The following is a 24973-nucleotide window of genomic DNA, read 5'->3' as shown; positions in this document are numbered from 1 at the left end:
GCCTCCCAGGTAGCTGGGACTGCAGGTGCCTGCCACCATGCCCCGCTAATTTTTTTGTGTTTTTGGTAGATGGGGTTTCACCATGTTAGCCAGGATGGTCTCAATCTCCTGACCTCGTGATCCGCCCGCCTCGACCTCCCAAAGTGCTGGGATTACAGGCGTGAGCCACTGCGCCAGGCCCTCTTTCTTTTTTTTGAGATAGAGTCTCACTCTTCTCCAGGCTGGAGTACGGTGGCACAATCTCAGCTCACTGCAACCTCCATCTCTCAGGTTCAAGCGATTCTCCTGCCTCATCCTCCCGCGTACCTGAGACTACAGGTGTGCACCAACACGTACAGCTAATTTTTGTATTATTTAGTAGAGATGGGGTTTTGCCGTGTTGACCAGGATGGTCTTGAACTCCGGACCTCAAGTGATCCACCTGCCTTGGCCTCCCAAAGCGCTGAGATTACAGGCGTGAGCCACCGTACCCGGCCTTCTGTCTCTTTTTATCATTTTTGTTTGAAATTTATTTGTTAAAAAACTGTTTCATTTGTTCTAGGAGTTTCACAGCCTGCATTTTTCTGATTGCATCTCATTGTATAGTTTAACATGTTTTTTTGTTCTGTAGATTTTCTCTCAATTGGTAATGGAATCTGCAGTAATGGAAATGCTCTGTATCTGTTGTTCTAGTATAGTAGACTCTAGCCACATGTGGCTATTAAGTGCTTTTAATATTACTATCGTGACTAAGGAATTGAAAATTTAATTTTAACTAATTTAAATATGAATATGAATAATCACTGTTAAATAAATTTTACTATCCACAGATTGGACAGTACAGAATTGAAGGCTTGATTAAGGCTAGGCCTCTGATTTTCTTTAAAATTGTATATTTTTAAAAATTCACTTTAAATTCTTCATCTTGTACACTTCTTTTTTGAGTTCTGTAAGTCTTTGACCTATATCAGTTTGAATTTTCAGTTTTTATTTCTCAATTCATGTCCTGTTTAACACTATCATATTTGTTATGATAGGTTTAATTACATTTTGCCTTTACTAGGCTTGTTCTTATTATTTCTCTTTAGGAGAAATTGTAGACTTTTTTTCCATTTTAGTGATAGAATATTAAGAATTATAAATATAAGAAGTAACTGTGAAGATCAAGTGTGCATTATAAGATAAGAACATGTAAAGCTAGAGTTTGATTGGGTAGTCAGAACCACTATAGTATTTTTGAATAAGGAATTTGTTGTAAGAATTAGACCTTATGCAATTGTGGGAGGAGCTGGGAAAGTAAGGTCAGATAAACCCATTGTAAGTCGAGGAGCATATTGAATGTGTATTGCTTTGGCACTATTGTAAAGTTGAGAAATCTTAAGTTGAATCATTGTAAGTTGAGGCTGTCTGTACTCTGTACTTAGTCCTTCTTTTTCTATCTGGTCACATGTAACTGGTATTTTTAACTTCCTTTACTACCCATACCCTATTGCTTTGCTGTCAGCAAGCATCTCAGTTGGATATGGTTCCATCTCTGGTGAGGTGGTCCACACCTGTATTCCAGGAGGGTCTATTATCCAGGAGAGCTGTATGGTTCTAGTCTGAGTTTGAAGTCCTGAGAACTGGGAGAGCTGATGATGTAAGCTCTGGCGGGAGTCTGAGCCTGAAAGCAAGAGAAGATTGATGTTGCAGCCCAAAGACAGCAAGGCACAGAGAAAGCATTCTTTCTTACTCAGAGTTTTATTCTCTTCAGACCTTCAACAGATTGGATGAAGCCCACTCAAGTTAGGGAGGGCAATCTGCCAATTCAGATGTTAATCTCCCTTGCAGACATACCCAGAAATAGTGTTTAACCACATATTTGGGCACTCAATGACCCAGTCAGGCTGATAAAAAATTCACCATTACATCCCCTTTTCTCCTTCCTCCTTGTCCCTGGTAACCTCCATTCTACTTTCTTTTCTATGAATTTGACCACTTTAGATACCTTATATTAAGCGGAATCATACAGTGTTTGTGTTTTTGTGACGAGAAACATAGTAAGACCAGTGAATCCTATGGAAACAATCTTATTTCCACACTTCATTTGCTGTAAAATGCATTCTCTGATCAGAAGCAATGCCATTTGGAATACATGATGGTGAATTAAAGTATTTTGTGTACACATGGATGGTGGTTTGGTCAGAAACATTATGGTTAGGGAAGGAAAATCCGTATTCAGCGTAAGTGTCTATCTTAGTAAGAATAAAGCATTGCCCATTCCATGATGAAAGTTACTCAGTGTGATCAACCTGCCACCAAGTTGCTATCTCATCCTCCCAGAGAGTGGTGTCATATCATGGTCTCAGTGTTTGTTTTTGCTCTTGGTGAATTTGGCACTCAACAGGAGTTGTAACCCAATCAGCCTTGGTGAATGGAAGTTCATATTGCTGAGCCTGTGTATTACCTCTGTCCTTGCTGCTATGACTCTTTTGGTCAATTTTGTAAAGACAAAGATAGCTAGGAAAAAACACTGGTTGATATCCATAGAATACTTCATTTTGCCCTCCTGATTATTAAGATCCTTGTCTACTGAAGTTGATCTGGGCACAGTGCCCATTTGAAGAAGTCTGTCCACATATTCTTCCCCAGACAACCTTGTTACCAATTTTCTATTCACATTCTTTCCAAGTACCTAACCATTCAGCCAAACGGTTAGACACCACACATGAATTGGTGTATATTTGTATCTTTGGTCATCTCTCATTCTAGGAAGAATGATAGTCACATCCACTGCTTGACGTTCTGCTTACTGGAAGGATTCTTTTTACCACTGTTCTCCCGAGCCAGCCTTGAGTGGGGCTGTAGTGCTGCTGCAGCTGCCTATTTTTGATTCATGTCACCATAACATACAGAACCATCTATAAACCAAGCCCTTTTTTTTTTCTATTTGTGAGCTGGTCATAGAGAACTCTCCATGCATCCAAGGTGTGGGTTAAGAGGGAGAAAGCAATGTAACAGGAATAGGGCCCATGGGAATCTGGACCACTTGCTCATACAACTTACTTGTGCCTTCAGGACTTATATACCACTTTGATTTGATGATAGAGTGCTCTTGTGTATGCCAAAATTTATGGATTGGTGGATCACACAGTAACCGTTTCATGATGGGCAACCTCTAGTCACATGGTGAATTGTTGGCCATGTATTCAGTATCTGCTGAGGACCAGTAGCAAGTCAAAAGCCCATTTTCAAAAGGAGAATAGTTATCTGTAGTGGATGGCTTACTTTGCTTCTAACTCCTAAAAGTTTACACTATGATCCACTCATAAGGACCTGTGAAATGCTATATACATCTTGAATTTGAGTAGTTGCTACTTTCTGTTCATCAGGTCCATTCAGAATGATGCCATCAATTTAGTAGAGAATGAAGTGGAGCATGTGAGATCTTCGGTAATGGAGAGTTGATTAAGATTTCTACATACTAGGTTGTGATAGAGAGCCAGAGTTGATATAGCTCTGTGGTAGGGCGGCAACAAAGGTACATTGCTGGTCCTGCTAGATGAAAAAAACTGGTTTTGGTGGTCTTTACTAAGGGGGTAGAATGAATAGCTTCATTCCAATTGCCAGAAAATGTGTTGATTTGTTTCACAATGAAACTGCATATTTAATTGCAGCAGCAATTGGAGTCATATTGATTAATTCACTGTCATTCTGTAAGATCCATCTGTATTCTGCAGCGGCCGAGTTAGGTGAGTTGAATGCTGATGTGGTAGGAATCACCATGCCTTTATCTTTCAGTCCTTTAAAAGGCAGTAATCTCTACAGTCTTGCCAGGAGTGTGGCATTACTTTCAATTTGTGTTTTGGTAGGTAAAAGTTCCAGTGATTTCCTCTTGGCTTTTCCACTTGATTTTCCTCTGTAATATCCCTCACTCTATAGGTCAGGTAACCACTGTGGACACTGTGCCAGTTGCTGCATCTGTCCTTTCTAAATATGTGTTCCAAACTCGGAGAATAACTATGGGGTGGGTTCAGGTACCTCCTGGACCCACTAGAGAGAGGCCTCAGCTAAAACTCAGTTAATTACCTGACCTCTGTAAGCTCCTACCCTGACTACAGAAACCACAGTAGCACATTTTATGTCTCCCTGAATTAATGGCAGTTCAGATCCAGTGTCCAGTTATCCCTGATAAGTGTAGTTAATTCCTCTCCCCCGGTACAGTTACCCTGTTAGATGGTTGCATGTTTCTTTGAGGAAGGTTAGGAGGAAGATTTACGGTATTTTTTGGCACTATGTCAGGATTGCTAACAGAGACCCATCGTCTTTATTCACAGGTCCCTAGGTCTGTGAATTAGCTCAAGTCTGAGAAGTATTTGAGGACGAATTCTTCCTTTTTTGTTTACTTAAGTCCTGCTTGTGGTAATCAGACCTAGGACTTTTCTACTTATGCAAACCAAATGAGACTTAACTATGCTGCCCATTTATTTTGGTTCTAGGAACACCATGATCAGTTAGCCAATGTCAGTGATCTCTGTAGGTCAAACCATTTTGTTTATTGCTTTGACTCCACTACCCATTATGTTAAACATGTCCACTTTGTCTCTGGAAGTTAATTGCTACCATTTGGTCTATTGTTACCCAAGATCCAATCACTTGCACTAAATTCAGGGAACCCATTTTGATGGCACCAGTGTTTGCTGTTAATCTTTGCCTTCTAGCCACATGGAGCTTATCAAGCTACACAGAACTCATCAACGAAGCAGGGACTTCCGTTACTAATATATTTCTCAAGCTTTGGTAAAGGAAGTGTTTTTTGAATTCTCCCAAGAGACATAGTTAGAGAGTGAGAAGGACTTACATAATAAATACTTTCCATATGTTAGAAAAGTTATGAACCATTTTTCCTAAACACTCTAGAATAGGCACTAATGTTTGCAAGATAATGAAAGATGTTTATTTATAAACTTAGTGATTAAGACAATATACAGTGTTGTGGTCTGAGTTTAAAAAAAGTCTAACTGCCAATAAAATGTTTGTATTAGTGCTTTTAAAATGAAAACAGAATTTTCTCAGTTATCAATACATTATATATTAAATGTTTGGATTTTATCAGGTGAAAACAAAACTCATTTGAACATTATTTTCTGTTTTCTACTACAAGATAAAAAATCAACACTAAACAACAGAGTTCAGTTCAAAACATGAACGTGACTACTCATATTCTATATTGATAGCTGTATAAAAAACGCTCTGTCTTTTGTCTGTATTCTCCCTCCATTATTTCTTACTAATTCTCCCTTCTTGGGATCTTGTAGAAAAATGAAGTAGGTAACAAGGTGGTTAAGAAGATGGAGAAGATAGACTCCATTCATGAAAAGTTACTGTTTTTTTCTGTAGAACTATGGATTACTGAAATAATGATGCCAGCTTGAAAAACAATGATTTATATGAGTTATGAAAAATTATTTGGTTTTTGAGATTGTCTAAAAGGAAACGTGTAAATAGAGGGCTTGGAACCTTTTTTCTACTCCACCTCCTCCTGTGGGCTACTAATTCAAGAAAAGATTTGCCAAAGTACAGCCAGAGTTGAAACCTACTTAAAAGTGAGAGGGAGAGATCGAAACAGGGTATGGTGAGTGAAAGTAATCCACATATTTGGGCACCCAGTGACCCAGTCAGGTTGACAAAAAATTCACCATCACATCCCCTTTTCTCCTTCCCCCTTGTCCCTGGTAACCTCCATTCTACTTTTTTTCTATGAATTTGACCACTTTAGATACCTTATATTAAGTACAAGTATAGACAGAGGGAGAGAGAAGCTCAGGATTTTGAGTTGATGTTATTCAAGTATAAAGTGTTCCTGATATATTCTATTCTTCATTTGGAATTTCACTTTTGAAAAGCTAATTATGATCACTGTTCAGATCTTTTTTGCTACTGTTTGTGAGTTTTTAAACCTTTCTTTGATAGGATAGCTTTTATAGTTCATTGTTTTTTGGGCCATACTGCAGTGATTAGAAGATTATTAGGTTAAGTCAAATCACTCAATAAGGTCCTCGGTTTAGGGTGACCCTTTTTTTTTTTATTTGTAAGCATTTTGTCAGGTTAAGGGACCAGTAAGTGTTTCTTTTTTATAATAAATTTGGGTGGGATATTGTCTTAGTTCCTTTTGTGCTGCTATAACAGAATGCCTGAGACTGGGTAATTAATAAAGAAAGGAGATTTATTTCTTTCAGTTCTGGAGGCTGGGAAATCCAAGATTGAGGGGCCAACATCTGGTGAGGGCCCTTATGCTACATCATCTCATGGTAGAAGGTGAAAGGGCAAGAGAGAGCAAGAGTTGGGGAGAACTGACTTTTATCACAAACCTACTTCTAAGATAATAAACCCATTCCTGTGATGACATTAATTCATTCATGAGAGTAAAGCCCTCATAACCCATTAACCTCTCAAAGATGCCACTTCTCAACACTGCATTGGGGATTAAGTTTCCAACACGTGAACTTTGGAGGACATATTCAAATCATAGCAGCTGGAGGCTGAGCAAGATGGCTGAATAGAAGCCTCCAGTGATCATCACCCCCACAGGAATACCAAATTTAACAGTTACGTAGGCAAAAAAAGGCACCTTCATAAGAACCAAAAATCAGATGAGCAGTCACAGTACCTGTTTTAAACTTCATATCACTGAAAGAGGCATGGAAGAGGGTTGAAAGACAGTCTTGAATTGCTGACACCACCCCTCTTCCATGCCCCAGCAGCGGCTATGTGGTGGGGGGTATCTGTGCACTTGGGGAAGGGAGAGCACAGTGATTGTGGGACTTTGCATTGAAGCTCGGTGATGCCCTGTCACAGTGGAAAGCAACACTGAGAATAAGCCAGTGCTCATGGAGGGAACATTTAGACTAGTCCTAGCCAGAGGGGAATTGTCCATCCTAGCATTTGGAATTTGAGCTCTGACAAGCCTTGCCACTGTGGACTAAAGTGCTCAGGGTCCTAAATAAACTTGAAAGACAATCTAGGCCACAAGGACTGCAACTCCTAGGCAAGTCCTAGTGCTGTGCTGGGCTCGGAGCCAGTGGACTTAGAGGGTATGTGACCTAGTGAGACACCAGCGGGGGCAGCAAAGGGAGTGCTTGCAGTACCCCACCTCCAGATTCAGGCAGCACAGCTCACAGCTCTGAAAGAGACCCCTTCTTTCTGCTTAAGAGGTGAGGGAAGAGTAAAGAGAACCTTTTCTTTTTTTTTTTTTAATTTTTATTTTATTTTATTATACTTTAAGTTTTAGGGTACATGTGCACATTGTGCAGGTTAGTTACATATGCATACATGTGCCATGCTGGTGCGCTGCACCCACCAAGAGGATGTGGAGAAATAGGAACACTTTTACACTGTTGGTGGGACTGTAAACTAGTTCAACCATTGTGGAAGTCAGTGTGGCGATTCCTCAGGGATCTAGAACTAGAAATACCATTTGACCCAGCCATCCCATTACTGGGTATATACCCAAATGACTATAAATCATGCTGCTATAAAGACACATGCACACGTATGTTTATTGCGGCATTATTCACAATAGCAAAGACTTGGAACCAACCCAGATGTCCAACAATGATAGACTGGATTAAGAAACTGTGGCACATATACACCATGGAATACTATGCAGCCATAAAAAATGATGAGTTCATGTCCTTTGTAGGGACATGGATGAAACTGGAAAGAGAACCTTTTCTTGCAACTTGGATACCAGCTTAGCCACAGAAGGATAGAGTACAAGGCAGAGTCCTGAGACACTCATTCCAGGCCTTAGCTCCCAGATGACATTTCTAGACACACCCTTGGCCAGAAGGGAATCTACTGCCTTGAAGTGAAGGACCCAATCCTGGCAGGATTCATCACCTACTGAATAAAGAGCCCCTGGGGCCTGAATAATCAGTAGCAATACCCATGTAGTACACACGGACCTTTGGTGAGAATCTGAGATCTGCTGGTTTGAAGTGTGGCCCAGAACATTCACAGCTGTAGTGGCTACGGCAAGAGATTCTTTCTGCTTGAGAACAGCAGAGAGAAGAATAAAGGGGACTTTGTCTTGCAGCTAAGTTAGCTTGGCCACAGGGTGGTAGAGCACCAAGTGGGTTCTTGGGGTCCTTGATTCCAGGCCTTGGCTCTTCGATGGCATTTCTGGACCTGCCCTTGGCCAAAGGGGAGTCTGCTGCCCTGAAGGATGATTCCCAGACCTGGCAGCATTCACCACAAGCTGACTGAAGAGCTCTTGGACCTTGAGTGAGCATTGGCAGTAGCCTGGAAGTACTCCTGGTGGGCCTGTGGCAGTGGTGGCCAGGGGGAGAGACTCCTCTGCTATGGAAATGGGAGGGAAGAGTGGGAAGGACTTTGTCTTGTGCCAGTTCAGCCTCAGTAGAATAGAGTACCAGGTAGATTCCTAAGGTTTCCAACACCAGGCCTTTGCTTCTGGACAGCATCTCTGGATCTTCCCAGGACCTGGGGGAGCTTGCCATCTTGAGGAGAAGGACACAATCCTGGCTGGCTTCACTACCTGCTTATTGTAGAGCCCTAGGGCCTTGAGCAAACATAGGCAGTCGCCAGTTAATGGTTACAGCAGGTCATGGGTGATACTCAGTGCTGTGCTGGCTTCAGGTTTGACCTAGTGCAGTCCTACTGGTGGTGGCCACAGGGGTGCTTGTGTCACTTCTCCCCCAGTTTTAGCTCAGCACAGAGAGACTCTGTTTGGGAGAAAGTAAGAGAAGACAACAAGAGTCTCTATGTAGTAATCTAGAGAATTCTTCTGAATTTTATCAAGACCACAAAGGTGGTGCCTCTGTGAGTCTGCAGGAGCCACAGTGTTACTGGGCTTGGGGTGCCCCCTAATGCAGATATAGCTGCAGTGGCCAAAAACTTAGATCACAACACCTAAAGACGTTTAAATACTGGGAAAGCCTTCTCGGGAAGGACAGGTACTAGTAAGTCCAGACTGCATAGACTAAAATAAATAACTAACTCGTCAATGCGCAGACACTGAAGAACATCCGCAAGCATCAAAACCATCCCAGAAAACATGACTTCAGCAAACAAACTAAATAAGGGACCAGAAACCAACCCTGGAGATACAGAGATATATGACCTTTCAGATAGAGAATTCAAAACAACTGTTTTGAGGAAATTCAAAGAAATTTAATATAACACAGAGAAGTAATTCAAAATCCTATCAGATAAATTTAACAAAGAGACTGAAATAAAAAGAATCAAGCAGAAATTCTGTAGTTGAAAAATGCAGTTGACAATGAAGAATGTGTCAAAGTCTCTTAACAGTAGAATTGATTAAGCAAAAGAAAGAATTAGTGAGCTTGAAGACAGGTATTCGAAAATACACAGTCAGAGGAGACAAAAGAAAACAGAATAAAAAAGAATGAAGCACTCCTACAGGATTTAGAAAATAGTCTCAAAAGGGGAAATCTAAGAGTTATTGGCCTTCAAGGCGGGGGGGGGGGGGGGGTGCGGGGCGGGGGAAAGAGAGAGAGAGAGAGAGAGGGAAAGTTTATTCAAATGGATAATAATAGGGAACTTTCCAAAGCTAGAGAAATATATCATTATTCAAGTACAAGAAGGTTATAGAACACCAAGCAGATTTAACCCAAAGAAGACTCCCTCAAGGCATTTAATAATCTAGCCATAGCAGACATAAAGCTTACTTTGTACTTCAACTAAACTTTATTATATAAACATTTTCAGGAAATAAAACTTTATTTTATTTAGAATATAAGAATATTCATAGGTCAGTAAGGAGAGGGCATTTTGTCCCATTACTCTTCAGCACTCATATTAAGATGATTTTATTCTTCTGAATTTCTAAGAGGAAGTTTTCTCCCTTATTGTAAAAATGCAGATTTCCCGAGTGTCCTTGAATGATTTATTCATGGTCTACTTGTGTAGTAGCAAAAGAAAAGAATTATACATTACTTTTTTTTATCTTGTGCAAGAGAGGAGTTTAAAAATATATATTTGGTAAGACCTTTAATAAAATTTTTAATGAGTTGTCTTTCCAACTCATAGTCATTACGAAGAGTACTGTCTCCTCTGTTATCATGGCTCAGAAGAGTGTATTTCTTTTCCTAGCTGTCATATATGTTGTTTCCACATTACTTTTGGTTTTTAAGTTAGATGTTCCGCTTCTGTTAAAGAAAAACCAAGTTGTACCCATATATAAGTTGTTGCTTAAATTATACCTTGATAAATGTCATAAATCTATTAATAACATTTTCTCCAAGATTTAAACATGAGATATCACCAATACTCTGAGCTGAGTAAAGTTGCTCTATCATTAACTAAGAATTTTTCCCCTTCCTTCCTTCTTTATTACTGCCTTCCCCCACTTCTCCATAAGTTCTAATAATAGAATATTTGAAGAATGGATAAATGATGTCATATAATTTTTTATCTACTATCTTTCTCTCTCTTATTAAACCTTAAATTCTATAAAGACAGAGGCTATACCTTTCTTGTTTATCTTTGTATGCATAATGCCTAAGATTAGTATGTAGTAGGAATTCAGTAAATTAGTTGAATGAATGAATAGTAGGACGTATAATATGAATGCTGCTCTTAAAATTTAGCTTTGTTGAAAATCCGTTTTGTGTATATTGAAATATTTATATTATAAAATATGATGAGAAGAAATAACAAGAAAAGAAAAATATTTTCAATGTGAATATTTTAAAACTGAATTTGCTACTTGCTTTTTAACACTTAAAGAATAGTGCAATCAACAATCAATTTTTTTAGTATATTTTTTATTATACTTTAAGTTCTAGGGTATATGTGCACAATGTGCAGGTTTGTTCCGTATGTATACATGTGCCATGTTGGTGTGCTGCACCCATTAACTCGTCATTTACATTAGGTATATCTCCTAATGCTATCCCTCCCCCTCCCCCCACCCCACAACAGGCCCCAGTGTGTGATGTTCTCTTTCCTGTGTCAAGTGTTCTCATTGTTCAATTCCCACCTATGAGTGAGAACATGCAGTGTTTGGTTTTTTGTCCTTGTCATAGTTTGAATCAACAATCAATTTAAAGTAGTTTTTGAAATTCAACTTTTTGGATTAATACTTGGAGCTACATTTGATCATGTGACCTTTATTAGCTCAACTAACATAATTTATGGCCCAACTAAATTAAAGTAGTTTGAGGGCATAACATGGAAATGCTCATATTTTTACCATGAGTATCAGTTTTAAGGGTTTTAATTGAAACATGATGTAGGCTATGTAGATAATAGCATTTTTATTGTTTATTTCAAATTGTAACTTGAGAATTTTAAGGATTGAAGAATATTTCCAAGTATAACAGAAAATTATATACTCTTGGGTTCAGAAATTATTATTTAAGCAAAATAGTGCAGTATAAAAGGCCTGACTAATCAGAAACACAAGGACCACAGTAAGTGTACATAACTCCCCCAAACAATGGTAATGTATACTTCATTTAGTTGTTGGATAAAAGGTATGTACAAACACTGCCGTTACTTAGGAGACATGAAAACAAAAACAAAAACAAAAGCAAAACTCACTACCATGTGGGTCTTGATAAGGTAGAAAGTAGTCATAAATTTAAATTTGATATATTATGAACTTTAATTTGGCCGCTTGTTTAGAAAGACTATTAATACTTGGCCATACAGCAGTATACTTGGAGAATAAAATTCTATTCAAGGTTTCATAACGTCTTTTCAGCTCTACCTAATTGTAGTATCTCTGTTACTATTTGCCTAAGTTTTGTCCCTTTGTGACTTTAAGGGTATATTTTCATCCTATATTTTTCTCTAGGCATCCACAAGGACAAAGATAAACCTCCCAGCTTCTCTGTTGTCCTTGAGACATTGAGGCGTACCTTGACAGATTACCAGAACAAGCTGGAAGATGCATCTAATGAGGTAACACTTGCACTGTTTGGCTCCACACATATAGCCTTCGGCCTGTACCAGTACGTATTCCTTGCTTGTTACAAAGGTCAAAAAGATTGGGAATGTTGAACTGACAGCTTCACAGATACAAAAAATAATAAATTAACTTTCGCTGTTCTTTCTTTAAGTGTGGCCTAAAGTCATGTCTCACTTACGTTTTTGTAACTCTTCAGTCACACTATTATTTTCAAAGTTATAAAGACTCTATCACTTCTTGATCTTCATAATTTATCTGTTTTAACTTAATGAAAACACTATGCAAGTAGTTTAAGTTAATATGTACTGTATTTAAATGTCAGTGTGTTTTTATGACATTTGGTATAGCTACTGGAAATTTAGATTTTTGTCAGTGTTTTAGGTTAAGATTTCTACAAACTGTGGAAGTCTTAATAAAAAAGAGAGAAATTAGTTTTCATTCTCTAAAGGCAGTAAAGTGTTGTTAGAAGTTTTTAAAAAACAAATATCTGTTTGATGTAGCCTGGGAGCTTTTAGTTTGCTGATTGAAAAAGCTCATGCTTCTATTTATCATCTCATTTGTATTGTTTAATGTGTGGGTTGATAATTTTCTTGGGTATTAAAATGTTTTATGAATTTGTGCTTTAAGAATTGAAGAGTTTGTCTAGTTACATCTTGTCAAATTAGCATATGAAGTAATTACATTAAATACAATTAGTTAGCAAAGCAACAAACAGATTGTTAGAGTCAAAGACAAGTCACATAGCATGGAATTTGGAGTTTATCCTTGTGTGTATCTCTTTCTTTCATATAATATAAATGCCATAAAACGGTTACATTTCACATTTCATATGCGGCTTATTTTATTTTAGCTTGCTAAGATGAACAAAGAAGGAAAAGTGAGTCTTTTTAATACCCTCGGTAATTGTTCAAAAGGCATAAAAGAAAATGACCATCGAAATAATTAAATTTCTATGAAGAACAAATATTACGAAGTCTTTCCCAGTGAGACAAGACAACCTGTATTGTTAGTAGTTTATGAAACTCTTCTGAGGCCTAGGTCTGGAAGCTGCAGGGTAACTAGGAACATATTACCCACAGCGAATTGTTATTTGGGAGGATGAATGTCACATGATCCTCAGCACAGTTGAAAAGTCGACTCAGCAGGCTTTGGCTTAGTAATGCGCTTTGTTGTGAACCAGTGCCAGAGACAGCAGTGGGGAGACCAAGGGGGTGGCTGCAAAGAAAGCAAAAAGAGCAGTCTGACAGAAAGAAGAATGAACTGTCAAAGAAAATAAATCACAAGCGGTGCAGGACCAACTGATGACCTGCCACAAGCCTTCCCAGTAGGACTGCATGTGACCGACCCTGAAGTTGTCATATGGAGTGAGAGACCAGTGAATACCCTCATGATGTATAGAAAGAACAGTCTTCTGCTCTGTTCTTTTTTATTTACTTATAGATGCCCCTGCTTCTGGCATTTTGGTCCAGTAGGATTTTAAGAATAAAGTTGTATTTGTTTACAATAAGAATGAAATCCTTTATCTGGACGTGTGGTAAAAATACAGTAACATAAGTGATATTTTAAGCTTGAATGCTTTCTTTTCTTTTTAGCCACATGAACTTGTGACAGAAGCTATATAGCATTTAACTAAAAGAAATAATTTTTTAAAGACTCTTAATTACTATTGAAAAATTTGTATTTAAGTAATTGCATAAAAAGCACTTAAAGATTAACTTTTGAGTTACCCATCCTTGAAAAATGTAAAAAAGTTACTTATATTTTCTTTCATCAGCTAAACAGCATGAATGATGTTAAGGAAAAGGCATGTAATGAACTTGATTCTACGAAACAGAAGATAGACTCTCACACTAAAAATATAAAGGTATTATTTAGAATCACTTTTACCTTTTGTATTAAGAAACAAATATAGTTATCTAGGGAATATTTTAAAGTAGAGATATTGAGGTACCTGAAAATATATATTTCTATTTTTTAAAGTATGTATGGGTAGAATTTTAATTTTTTCCTGTTGATTGAGAGTAACAAGAATGTTTTTTTCATTTAAAAAATTAAAACTTGATTGGAAATTATTTTGGTTAAAGGAAAATTTATTTCCCAGATTTAATTATAATACCTTATGAGATTCAAATAATTATTTAAGATGAAATGTCCAGCCTTAGGTACATATTAAACATATTTTACATAAGCACATCGTATTTGGAGTCAGTTTTCATCATTTTAAGGTGGAGCCATTGTTTTCAGTACATCATGTCTGTTAATGGGCTGAGACCACACCTGGCTAAGGCCCAGGACTATAGTTTATTTTAGTTTCTGTGCTGGTTTTATGTACAACATCTTTGCAAAATTATGCTGAGTCAACTCTCAGAAGTTTCCCAGTATTGCTGGAATTTTATTATGTTGTTTCATGTTGGGTTTGTCCTGGACACACTTCAAAAGAATTTGTTAGGTTTAAGGAATAAACAGTTCAGCAGAATTTTGTGCCACATATTTGAGATTTCTATAAGTGGTTGGGATGTCATTGGAAAGTAAATGTTCTTATGTTAAATGTAAGATATTTATTTTAAAATATTTTAAAATTTTTGAACTACAACGTTGTTTTAAAAAAATAGGTTGAAAGGAAACTCCCTTGGAAGAACTTTTTGGAATAAGCCATCATATTAACATTTTATGTAAATGTTTAAACATAACAAATGTTCTAATTTTTGAGCTGAGATATTATATTTAGAAAATACATTCAGTAAAATATTTTAATGTAAACAAATGCTTGCTTGCCTTTGTGATTCTTTCATTTTAAAGCTTTGAAAATTTTCAATATGTGTTTTATACTAGTGTCCCCTCACCCCTTGTTGGCTGGCCTTTCTACAATCTCTTTATTTGGTATCTATGACAGGAACTTCAGGATAAACTGGCTGATGTTAATAAAGAGTTAAGTCATTTACACACTAAATGTGCAGACCGAGAGGCTTTAATAAGCACTTTAAAAGTGGAACTACAAAATGTGCTGCACTGTTGGGAGAAAGAAAAGGCTCAGGCAGCCCAGTCTGAAAGTGAACTGCAGAAGCTTTCCCAGGCTTTCCATAAGGATGCAGAGGTATTACCTGAGACTCAATGTCAGGAAGGGCCTTTCACTAATCTCAGTGTTATACATCAAGTGACTATTTTTACTTGTATTTAATTAAGAAATTTGTTCTGAGCAGAGTATTTTGAAATGTTTGTGACAGCTGCAAAATCACTCCATTACTCTTGTGTCATTCTGTTTTGTGAGAGAAGTACTATAACTTGCACAACTAATTTTTTTTGATTATCATGTGTACAACTATCTTTTTGGACTTTTAGAATATTGTAACTCAAGTAACTATGTTCCTAACAGTCCTTTCAAGGTTCCTGTTTGCCAATGACAAAATTATTTTTATTTCAGTAGCTTGGTAGATTGATGGTGGAAAGAATAAATATTTTATAATCAGATAGACCTGAACTTGGATGCTGATACTTCCGTTTGTAAATGATGTGGCTGTGGACAAGCTATATAGCTTAGCCTCTCCACATCTTCGTTTCCTTATTTATTTTTTTTCTTTTTTGAGACAAAGTCTTGCTCTGTTGCCTAGGCTGGTGTGCAGTGGTGCGATCTGGGCTCATTGCAACCTCCACCTCCCAGGTTCAAGAGATTCTCCTGCCCCAGCCTCCTGAGTAGCTGGGATTACAGGTGTCCACCACCATGCCTGGCTAATTTTTGTATTTTTAGTAGAGATGGGGTTTCACCATGTTAGCCAGGCTGGTCTCGAACTCCTGACCTCAGGTGATCTGCCCACCTTGGCCTCCTAAAGTACTGGGATTACAGGCCTGAGCCACTGTGCCTGGCCTAGTTTCCTTATTTGTAAAACAGTAATAATATCTACTTTAAGAGATAGCCTCCTTACTCTGTATAATTATAGGATGTTAATAAAAATTTAGAAAAATAAGAGTCCCATAAAATTAAAACTTTTCATTTAGAAACCCTGGAGAGTTGCCTATCCATTTATGTTTATTAATGACTTATAAAAATATTATGACACAAATTTCATATTTTGTTTAAGCCTCTGTGAATGGAATTGTCTTCTAGTTCTTTTTACCCTATGGGTTATAGAGCTAGTCTAGCTAGTGGAACTGGTTTATCTAAGTCATCCTGCATATTGAGTTCATTACTCCAACAAATATGAACATGAATGCCAAGAGAGTAAAAAGGAAACATTCTTTCCACTCTTTTTACAGTCTGGGATTTAAATTGTGTCCACATGAAGGGGTTGGAATTGCTCTACACATCAGATAATGATTAAAGTAAAGGGAACTAGAAGCCTGACTGTATTGTAAAGTCAGCATGTCTACAGCGCTGTGGTTGGGTTCAACATGTGTGAATTGATTTTGGATTTTGGAGTCTCTTTTCATGCCAAATGGATGATTATCATGCTTGGTTTATCACAGCCCAAGCAAAAAGGACATAATAGCGACACAATGAATTATCCTTGAGGATGAACTTCCTTGAGAACAAACGTGATCAGTAGGCAAAACACAGGAGGAAGATTTTTATGTATTTGTTAAGTTATATTTAATAAGACTTTAAAACTTTTTGACCTAGTTAAATAATGCAAAAGTCATCATTAACTGCTTATGGAAAGGTACAGCATATTTGTGAAAAAAATCTGATTTCTTAAATTTGTTGTTGTAACTACATTTTCAAATTTTTTGATTTTTAAATTATTACATTTGGAAAAAAGGTGGCATACATAGTGAACTAAAGATTTATATTTTGATATTTGTAAGAAAATGTTCTCTATAATTTCTAATTATAAAACTTTTACATATGCTATATTCAGTTTTTTAAAAATCTATAATAGACTTTCTAAATTTTTCTTTTTAAATTTGTCTCTTTTAAAAGTTTTCTTCCTGCTGATCTATTACAAAATCTTGAGGGAACTTATTTTATCTACATAAAATAAAAATATTCATTTTGCAGCTTTACAATTACCTTGTCTTAGAGTTCCATGCTTTGGGACTTTACAGATGAAACACCTTGTAAAGAGAGCTATTTGACATTATAGTAAGTAAACCCTCCTCATGTGTTCAAATGTGATCTGCTTTATATGAATTCTGCAGCATAGTAAGTGTTTCTAAGTCATTCAGCAATGGATAGTTTAATTACTGAAGTGGTAATATAATTTTAAGGGACTTTTAAAAACGTATTTCTAATTGGACATTTTCGAAAGTATGTAGTGAGCAGCTATATCCATTTTTTTTGCTGTTACTTTATAATATTTAAACACCTACAAATGCCCAGTGTGCCAAATACTATATGAACTTATAAGTGGGGAAAACAAATGAGCCCATCTTCCATATCTTTCATATCACTATCTGCTTTGCCTAAGGGGCTTGGGATAGATTTCCTATAAGTAGTAAGTAAACTGGATTCTCTGGAGGAAGAAGAAAGCTGAGTAATTGTGTCCATGTAAAGTACAGATATTGGTATAACTTTTTTTCATCAGAGTTGAATAACACTTTTTTTCTGTATTGTTTTTTGACAAGTAGTATCTATTTTGGCAAATGTAACTATTAAATTATAGAATTACTATATTGAGTTACAGTTAGATAGGCTTATAAACAATGAGTCCAATCCATATGCTTCGTGTGATAGCTAAGGAAACTTAGGCCTGAGCAGGTGTTTACTCAAATCACAACCTCTATCAGTAGCAGAGGTGGAGATGAATCTTGGTCTTCTGGCTTCCAGACTTCAGATTTTGATTTTGAATACCAAGTGTAAGCAATTCCAAATGTTTTATCTGGTGCTTAGTTTTGATTATTAAAAAAGTCATTAAAATATTCTGAGACTTGAGTATTGTAATTCCTTTTCAGGTTTTTTAAATTAACTCTTCACCATTAGTATTATGTCTTTTACTTCTTACAATGTTTATATACAGCAATTAATTTTTCTTTTTTTTTTCCTGCAGGAGAAGCTAACCTTCCTTCACACCTTATATCAGCACTTGGTAGCAGGCTGTGTGCTCATAAAACAACCAGAAGGCATGCTGGATAAATTCTCTTGGTCTGAGCTTTGTGCAGTCTTACAGGAGAATGTTGATGCCCTGATTGCAGACCTCAACAGGGCTAATGAGAAGGTAACTGTCCTCAGGCACCAGATACCTCTATTAAATTCAGTGACATTTGTCCACATCACAGTATCATTAAGAGGGGCTGACATTCATCTTATTTCAAAAAGAATTTGGATGTTAATAATTCAATACCATTAATTATGGCTTGTCTACAACTCAGTTTGGTGCCATTGCTGTGGGCATGTAAATGTGACTGAAGTCTGTATGAAGTCTCTAAGCTCCACTTTCTGTGCAGGACATGCTAATACTACTAGCCAGTATTAGCCACAGGGACCTAATTAAAAGAAAATAAATTAATCTTACTGATGAAGCAATTCAAAGAACTTAGTCATTTACATTAATAAACCAACTCTTTATGTTAGCATAAAATAGAAACAGGATATAGTTATTCAAAAACATGATCTTAAAATTCTTTGCTTAGGAAATATAAGGTGTTATTTTTAAAAGCTTAAACATTTTAAATTATATGCTTATGATTTGCTTCTCGAAATACAACAAAATGTATATTAGAAAACTCACTCCATGCTTTAGACTGCAAAAAGTGTATTTTATAGGAGAATATAGTAGACCTTTATGGTAACATTACTATCTCACAAGTCTAGGAAATCAGTCTCCAACAAATGTTTAAAAACCTGCTTTTGGTCATAGAAAATTACAGTGGCTTAGCAGATCAACATATGCCACCATTAAGGACACATTGGTTCTTATCCTGGGTCTATTGAACTAGTCAGTACTGTGTTTATGTGGTTTAGTTTCCAGGTCTTAGTTGCAATGACATGTGCTCTTAAGGGACAAGAAGAGAAAAACTGTCCTGTAAGTTAAAAAAAAAATTCTGTTGAAGTGATAAAACAGCATATTGACCTAATTTCAGGGTGATATTTTTTATTATTGAGCATTTTATCTTGGTCCTATTGACAAACACAACCATAGACACTGAGAAGTAGGGCTAGGAAATGAGGGAATAAATTGTGAGAGGCACAGATGCTATTCTTGATTGTGAATGTGTACATAAAGGATTTGAAAATTAAAGATAATTAAAATGAATGTGTTTTAACCCTATGAGATGGTATTATATTTTTCATAGTTTTCATTGTTTCAAAACATCCTTAATAGTCATACATTTTAGAAAATGAGGATTTTCTTTCCACAGTTTGAATGTGAAACAAAAAATGGTTAGAACATTCTGCTTTATTTCATGTAAACTGTTTGCAGATTTTTAAATCTTACTTACTTTTTTTCCCATTGAGATATTTGAATAGCTTGAGCTTTGGTTCCAGAAGTAACAGTATATTGCTCAATCTCAATCAAATTAATTATAGAATAAGTTACTTCATTAGAAAGAGAAGATGAAAAATTTGCCATCTAAATATACAAGTAACACAATTTTCTGCTAACGTATGGCAGTTTACACTCCTATTTTCTTTTTTTAAATTTATTTACATTTTATGTTGAAATTTTTATATGATCTTAAGGAATAAAATATAGTAGGACATTTTGGGTGTTTTATTGGGGGAGATGACACAAAGAAATAGCTTGTGAGCATATTTCCTTCTCTGTTGCATCTCCCCGTATAGATAAGGCATCTAGAGTATATCTGTAAAAACAAGTCTGACACGATGAGAGAGCTTCAGCAGACTCAGGAAGACACCTTTACCAAAGTGGCAGAACAGATCAAAGCCCAAGAGAGCTGCTGGCACAAACAAAAGAAGGAACTAGAGCTGCAGTATTCTGAACTCTTCCTGGAGGTGCAGAAGAGGGCACAGGTATGCTACCTTTACAAAGAGCTTTAAAAAATGGGTTACTCAGTGTAACCATTAGAAACTTTTTTTTTTTTCAGTAGCAGTGCTAAATCAGTTTAAACTTCTTAAGAACTTCGTAGAACTTGTTTAGATACACATATATTTGTTTAGATACACACACATACGTGTGTGTGTATGGGTGTGTATATTAAGGATTGTCTTTCATGTAAGTTTGGAAATATATGGGTTTCTGATTAAAATATCCCAAAATGCATTGATCAGTTAATTAAATGCTAAAATTATATTTCCTTTATTTATTTTTAAAATAAAATATTAAAGTATTTGGTAATGTATTGTCAGTTTTAGTGTAGGTATTCCTTTATCTGGTTTACTCCATTTGTGGAGGTTCCTATGTGAACCATCATTTAAATTTATTTGGGGTTAAAATCTCTTATGCCTGCTGATATTATCTAAGGTTATATTATATAACTGATATTATATAAGGTTATAGTTGTAGGCCATGTAGCAAAAGTAATTCACTATGAGTTGTATTATGTATTGTATCTTGATTGAGAGTAGAAGTTATGGGTTAACATAACCATGTATTTTTTCTACACAAATTATCATCAACATTATTTATATTGTTAACTATCATCTTCACCTAATCAGGAATAACTTGATGATAGGGTATACTTTTTTGGCATTGAATTTATTAATAGGTCACTTTTGTTCCTAAGTTAGGATACTTAGGAACCAGAAGGTTGTATATTCTTCCCATGGTTGATTTGGTATTTAACCTCTTTATTTGATCCATTCATGCTTATATTGGCAAGTCTAATTAAAAATAACCAAACTATATAAATATATATACACACACGTATAAATAAAATTATTATTATTATATTAAATCAGGTCATTCTGTATCCCCAAATTTAAAGGTCCTATATGAACTTATGCCTTTCTATATGAATTTGAATGAATCAACAAACGTGCCATCTAAAAGTAGTAATTTTTTCATTGTATGCAGATTACTATATTATATGCTCTGCATTTTCTAATATTGAAGTAAAAGAGCTAAACAATTTATTTTAATTTTGTAGAGGTAGCATTGATATACAGTGACATGCACAGATCTTAAGTGTATAATTTGATGTTTTTAAAAAGTATTTATTTGATATGTAATATTTGTACATATTTATGGGGTACATGTAATATTTTGATATATGCATAGAATGTGTAATGCTCAAGCCAGAGTAAGATATCTATCACCTTGAGCATTTATCATTTCTTTGTGTTGGGAACATTTCAAATCTTCTCTTCTTGCTATTGTGAAATACACAATATATTGTTGTTAATAAAGTCACCTTACTGTGCTTTTGAACACTACACCTTATTCCTTCTATCTAACTGTATTATTGTACCCTTTAACCTACCTCTCTCCATCCCTTTCCTCCCCCAACACACCCTTCCTAGACTGTGGTAACTACAATTTGATGTTTTGATCAACATAAACACCCATGTGATCATTACCCCATTTAAGACTTCAAACATTTTCATTACCCTAGAGTGTTCTCATGTTCTCTCTTCCAGTCAGTTTTTCGCCTCATAGGCAACCATTGTTCTGATGCCTGTCATGTAGATTAGTTTTCACCTGTTCTTGAATTTCATGTAAGTGGAATCATTCAATAGTCTGGTGATTGACTAATTTCACTCAATATTAATGTTCCGAGCATAATGCCATTTATGTTGTTGTGTGAATCAGTACTTCATTCTTCTTTATGGTCACTAGCGTTCCATTTTATCACAGCACCACTATTTGATGGATTGTGGGTTGATGGATATTTGAGTTGTTTCTGTTTTTTAAATATTGTAAGTAAAATTGCCACAAACATTATTGTACAAGTCTTTTGTCAACATATGGTTTTATTTCTCTCGATTAATTACTAAAGTGCAGTTGCCAGGTCATGGGATATATGTGTGTTCATAAGAAACTGTCAAAAGTTTCTAAAAAATGCTTGTGTCATTTTTTATTCCCACCAGCAACATATGTAAGTTTCCATTGTTCTACATCCTCTGCAGCACTTGGTATTGTCAGTCTTTTAAATTTTAGTCATTATAGTGGTTTTAAAATGGAGTTTCATTGTGATTTAAAGTTGCATTTTTTTGGTGATTCATGATGCTGAGCACCTTTCATATACTTATTGGCTATTCACATATATTCATTTGTAAAATATCTCTTCTACTGTTTTCTCATTTAAAAAATAGAGATATTTGTGTTTTTATTATTGATTTCTAAGAGTTCTTTATATATCCTGGATACGTATCCTTTGTCATGTATATGCATCACAATATTTTCTCTGAATCTCTTGCTTGCCTTTTCAGTGTTTCTTTTGATGATCATAAATTTTAAAATTTTGATGAAGTCCAACTTACAAATCTTTTTCTCTTTTGGCTATTTGTTTATATATGTGAAATGATTTTTCTTTACTTCAAGGTTGGGAAGATAATCTCTTGTTTCTTCTAGAAGTTTCATAGTTTTAGCTTTTACGTCTAAGTTTGTGATCCCTCTCAAATTAATTTTTGTGTGTGCTGTTAGGAAGAGTTTCATTTTTTCCCTCTTCATTTATTGTTCCCACTTCACTTGTTCAGCACTTTCCTAGCTGAATAGCCTTGGTACCTTTGTGAAAAAACAGTTGGCCATATTTAGAAACCACAGACTTGTCCATCTATATAGTTTTGCCCTCTCCAGAATGTCATATAAATGGACTCATACAGTATATAGCCTTTTGGGTCTGGTTACTTTCACTTAGCAAAATATATTTGAGATTCAGTCACATTGTTGCATATATCAGTAGTTCATTGCTTTTTACTGCTGAATAATGTCCCATTGTATGGCTGTAAAATTTTATCCAAATACTTGCTGATGGGCCTTTGGATTGCTTTTAGTTTTGGCAATTATGAGTAGAGATGCTTTAAACATCCATGGAAAGGTTTTTGTGTGATCATAAATTTTCATTTCTCTTGGGTAAATACTTAGGAGTTTGATTTCTAGATTATATGGTAAGTGTATATTTATATGGTTGTATGGTAAGTGTAACTTAAGCAACTATTAAGTTGTTTTTCCAAGTGACTATATCATTTTGCACTCTCACTAGCAATGTAAGAGATTTTGATTTGGTCTGCACCTGTGCCAGCATATGACTTCATCATTTTTTTCTTTTGAATTTTAGCCATTATAATAGGTGTGTAATGCCATGTCGTTGTGATTTCGATTTACATTTTCCCTACTGCCTAATAAATTAATCATTTATTTATGTGTTTATTTGCTATCTGTATATCTTTTTTGGTGAATTATCTGTTCAGATATTTTGCTCAGTTTTTAATTGGATTGTGTGTTTTCTTATCGTCAAATTTTGAGAGTTATTTACATACCGGAGGTTCAGGTCATTTTTCAGATATGTGATTTGTAAATGTTTTCTACTATTCTCTTAGCAGTACTTTTGCAAAGCAAATGTTTCAAATTTTTATGACCCATTTATCAATTTTTTTCTGGGTTATACTTTTGATATTACATGTAAGAACTCTTTGCCTAAGATTATAGGCAGCATTTTTTTCCCTATATGTTTTATAGTTTTAGGTTTCACATCTAGGTCTATGATCAGTTTTGAGTTAGTTTCTGTAAAGGTGTGAGGTATGGATTAAGGTCAGTTTTTTTTTTTTTTTGCGTATTCATGTCCATTCCAGTAACATTTATTGAAATCACTGTCCTTTATTGAATTGCCCTTGTACCTTTATCAAAAATCAGTTCACTGTTTGTGTCAATCTATCTCTAGACTTTCTTGTCTGTTCCATTTATTTATGTGTCTAATTCTTTTTCTCTTTCAATACTATACTGATTTAATCACTTTAACCTTTTACTAAGTTTAAAATCAGGTAGTGTGAATCTTCCAACTTCTTTTTTCATCAATGTCCTGAACTCTTTGATATCTACCAGAAGGCATAGCAATTCACTTTTTTCTCTTTTTGAGACACTTTCACCCTGTTGCCCAGGCTTGAGTATGGTGGCACAGTCACGGCTCACTGCAGCCTTAACCTCCTGTGCTCAAGTGGTCCCCCACCTCAGCCTCCCAAGTAGCTGGGACTGTAGGCATGCACTACCATGCCCAACTAATTTTATTTTTAAAATTTTTTTGTAGAGATGAGGTCTCACTATGTTGCCCAGGCTGGTCTCCGACTCCTGGCCTCAAGTGATCCTCTTTCCTTGGTCTCCCTAAGTGTTGTGATTACAGGCGTGAGCCACTGTACCCAGCTGCAGTTCACTTTTTGAAGTAAGAGAATCAGTCATCACAAATGCTAATGTTTTAGGAGAAGCTCTCATTGAAGACTTTTCTCTGAAGAATTTGTAATACCTTAGTCTTTGACCCATCTGTCTACAAATGGAAATGATCATTTTAATTATCTCTAAAAGTACATTACTATTATAAATTGGAGGCTGAGTGTGGTGGCTCATTCCTGTAATCCCAGCACTTTGGGAGGCCGAGGCAAGTGGATCACCTTGAGGTCAGGAGTTTGAGACCAACCTGACTAACATGGAGAAACCCCGTCTCTACTAAAAATACAAAAAATTAGCCAGGCGTGGTGGCGCATGCCTGTAATCCCAGCTACTTGGGAGGCTGAGGCAGGAGAATCACTTGAACCCAGGAGGCAGAGGTTGCGATAAGCCGAGATTGTGCCATTGCACTCCAGCCTGGGCGAAACTCCAACAAGAGTGAAACTCCATTTAAAATAAATAAATAAATAAATTGGCATATATTCTGTATTTTTTATGTACATATTTGCTTTTTTATCAAATATAATTGAATACACTGCAGCAATTTATTTTGGTATTATATTTGATAAACTGTTACTATAATACATATTATAGGACCTGTAAATTTTATTTTAGGAAATTTTGTTATGATTAATTCTATATCTTTTACCACCAAAAGTGCAATGCAAATAAAAAATTTTTGTTTTACCTTACTTAATACATTTTCAAAAATTATGTTGATAAGGACATGAGGGGAAAAAATCCGCAGTTGTTGTATAGGATTGTGAGTTGTAGAGGATATTTGGTGTCAGATGAGCATAACCATAAGTATATTCCATCTGCTGGGAAACAAATGACCTATTCTTAA

General features: G+C 35.9%; 1 protein-coding gene across 10 annotated transcripts in view; it reads left to right on the top strand.

Moving 5' to 3' along the window:
- The window catches only part of CCDC171 (coiled-coil domain containing 171), a 446519-nt gene that overhangs the window by 182154 nt on the left and 239392 nt on the right, over positions 1–24973 (top strand). For all 10 annotated transcript variants that reach the window (XM_055092101.2, XM_055092103.2, XM_024930188.4 and 7 more), the window contains 5 exons: positions 11801–11907; positions 13689–13778; positions 14808–15008; positions 17896–18063; positions 19632–19820. In XM_055092101.2, coding sequence (XP_054948076.1) covers positions 11801–11907; positions 13689–13778; positions 14808–15008; positions 17896–18063; positions 19632–19820 — 755 coding nt within the window. The remainder of the gene's footprint in view (positions 1–11800; positions 11908–13688; positions 13779–14807; positions 15009–17895; positions 18064–19631; positions 19821–24973) is intronic.

Source organism: Pan paniscus, chromosome 11 (genome assembly GCF_029289425.2).
Source record: "Pan paniscus chromosome 11, NHGRI_mPanPan1-v2.0_pri, whole genome shotgun sequence".
Classification (NCBI taxonomy): domain Eukaryota; kingdom Metazoa; phylum Chordata; class Mammalia; order Primates; family Hominidae; genus Pan; species Pan paniscus.
The sequence above is the reverse complement of the archived record's forward strand: the minus strand, read 5'-3'. Positions and strand labels throughout refer to the sequence as shown.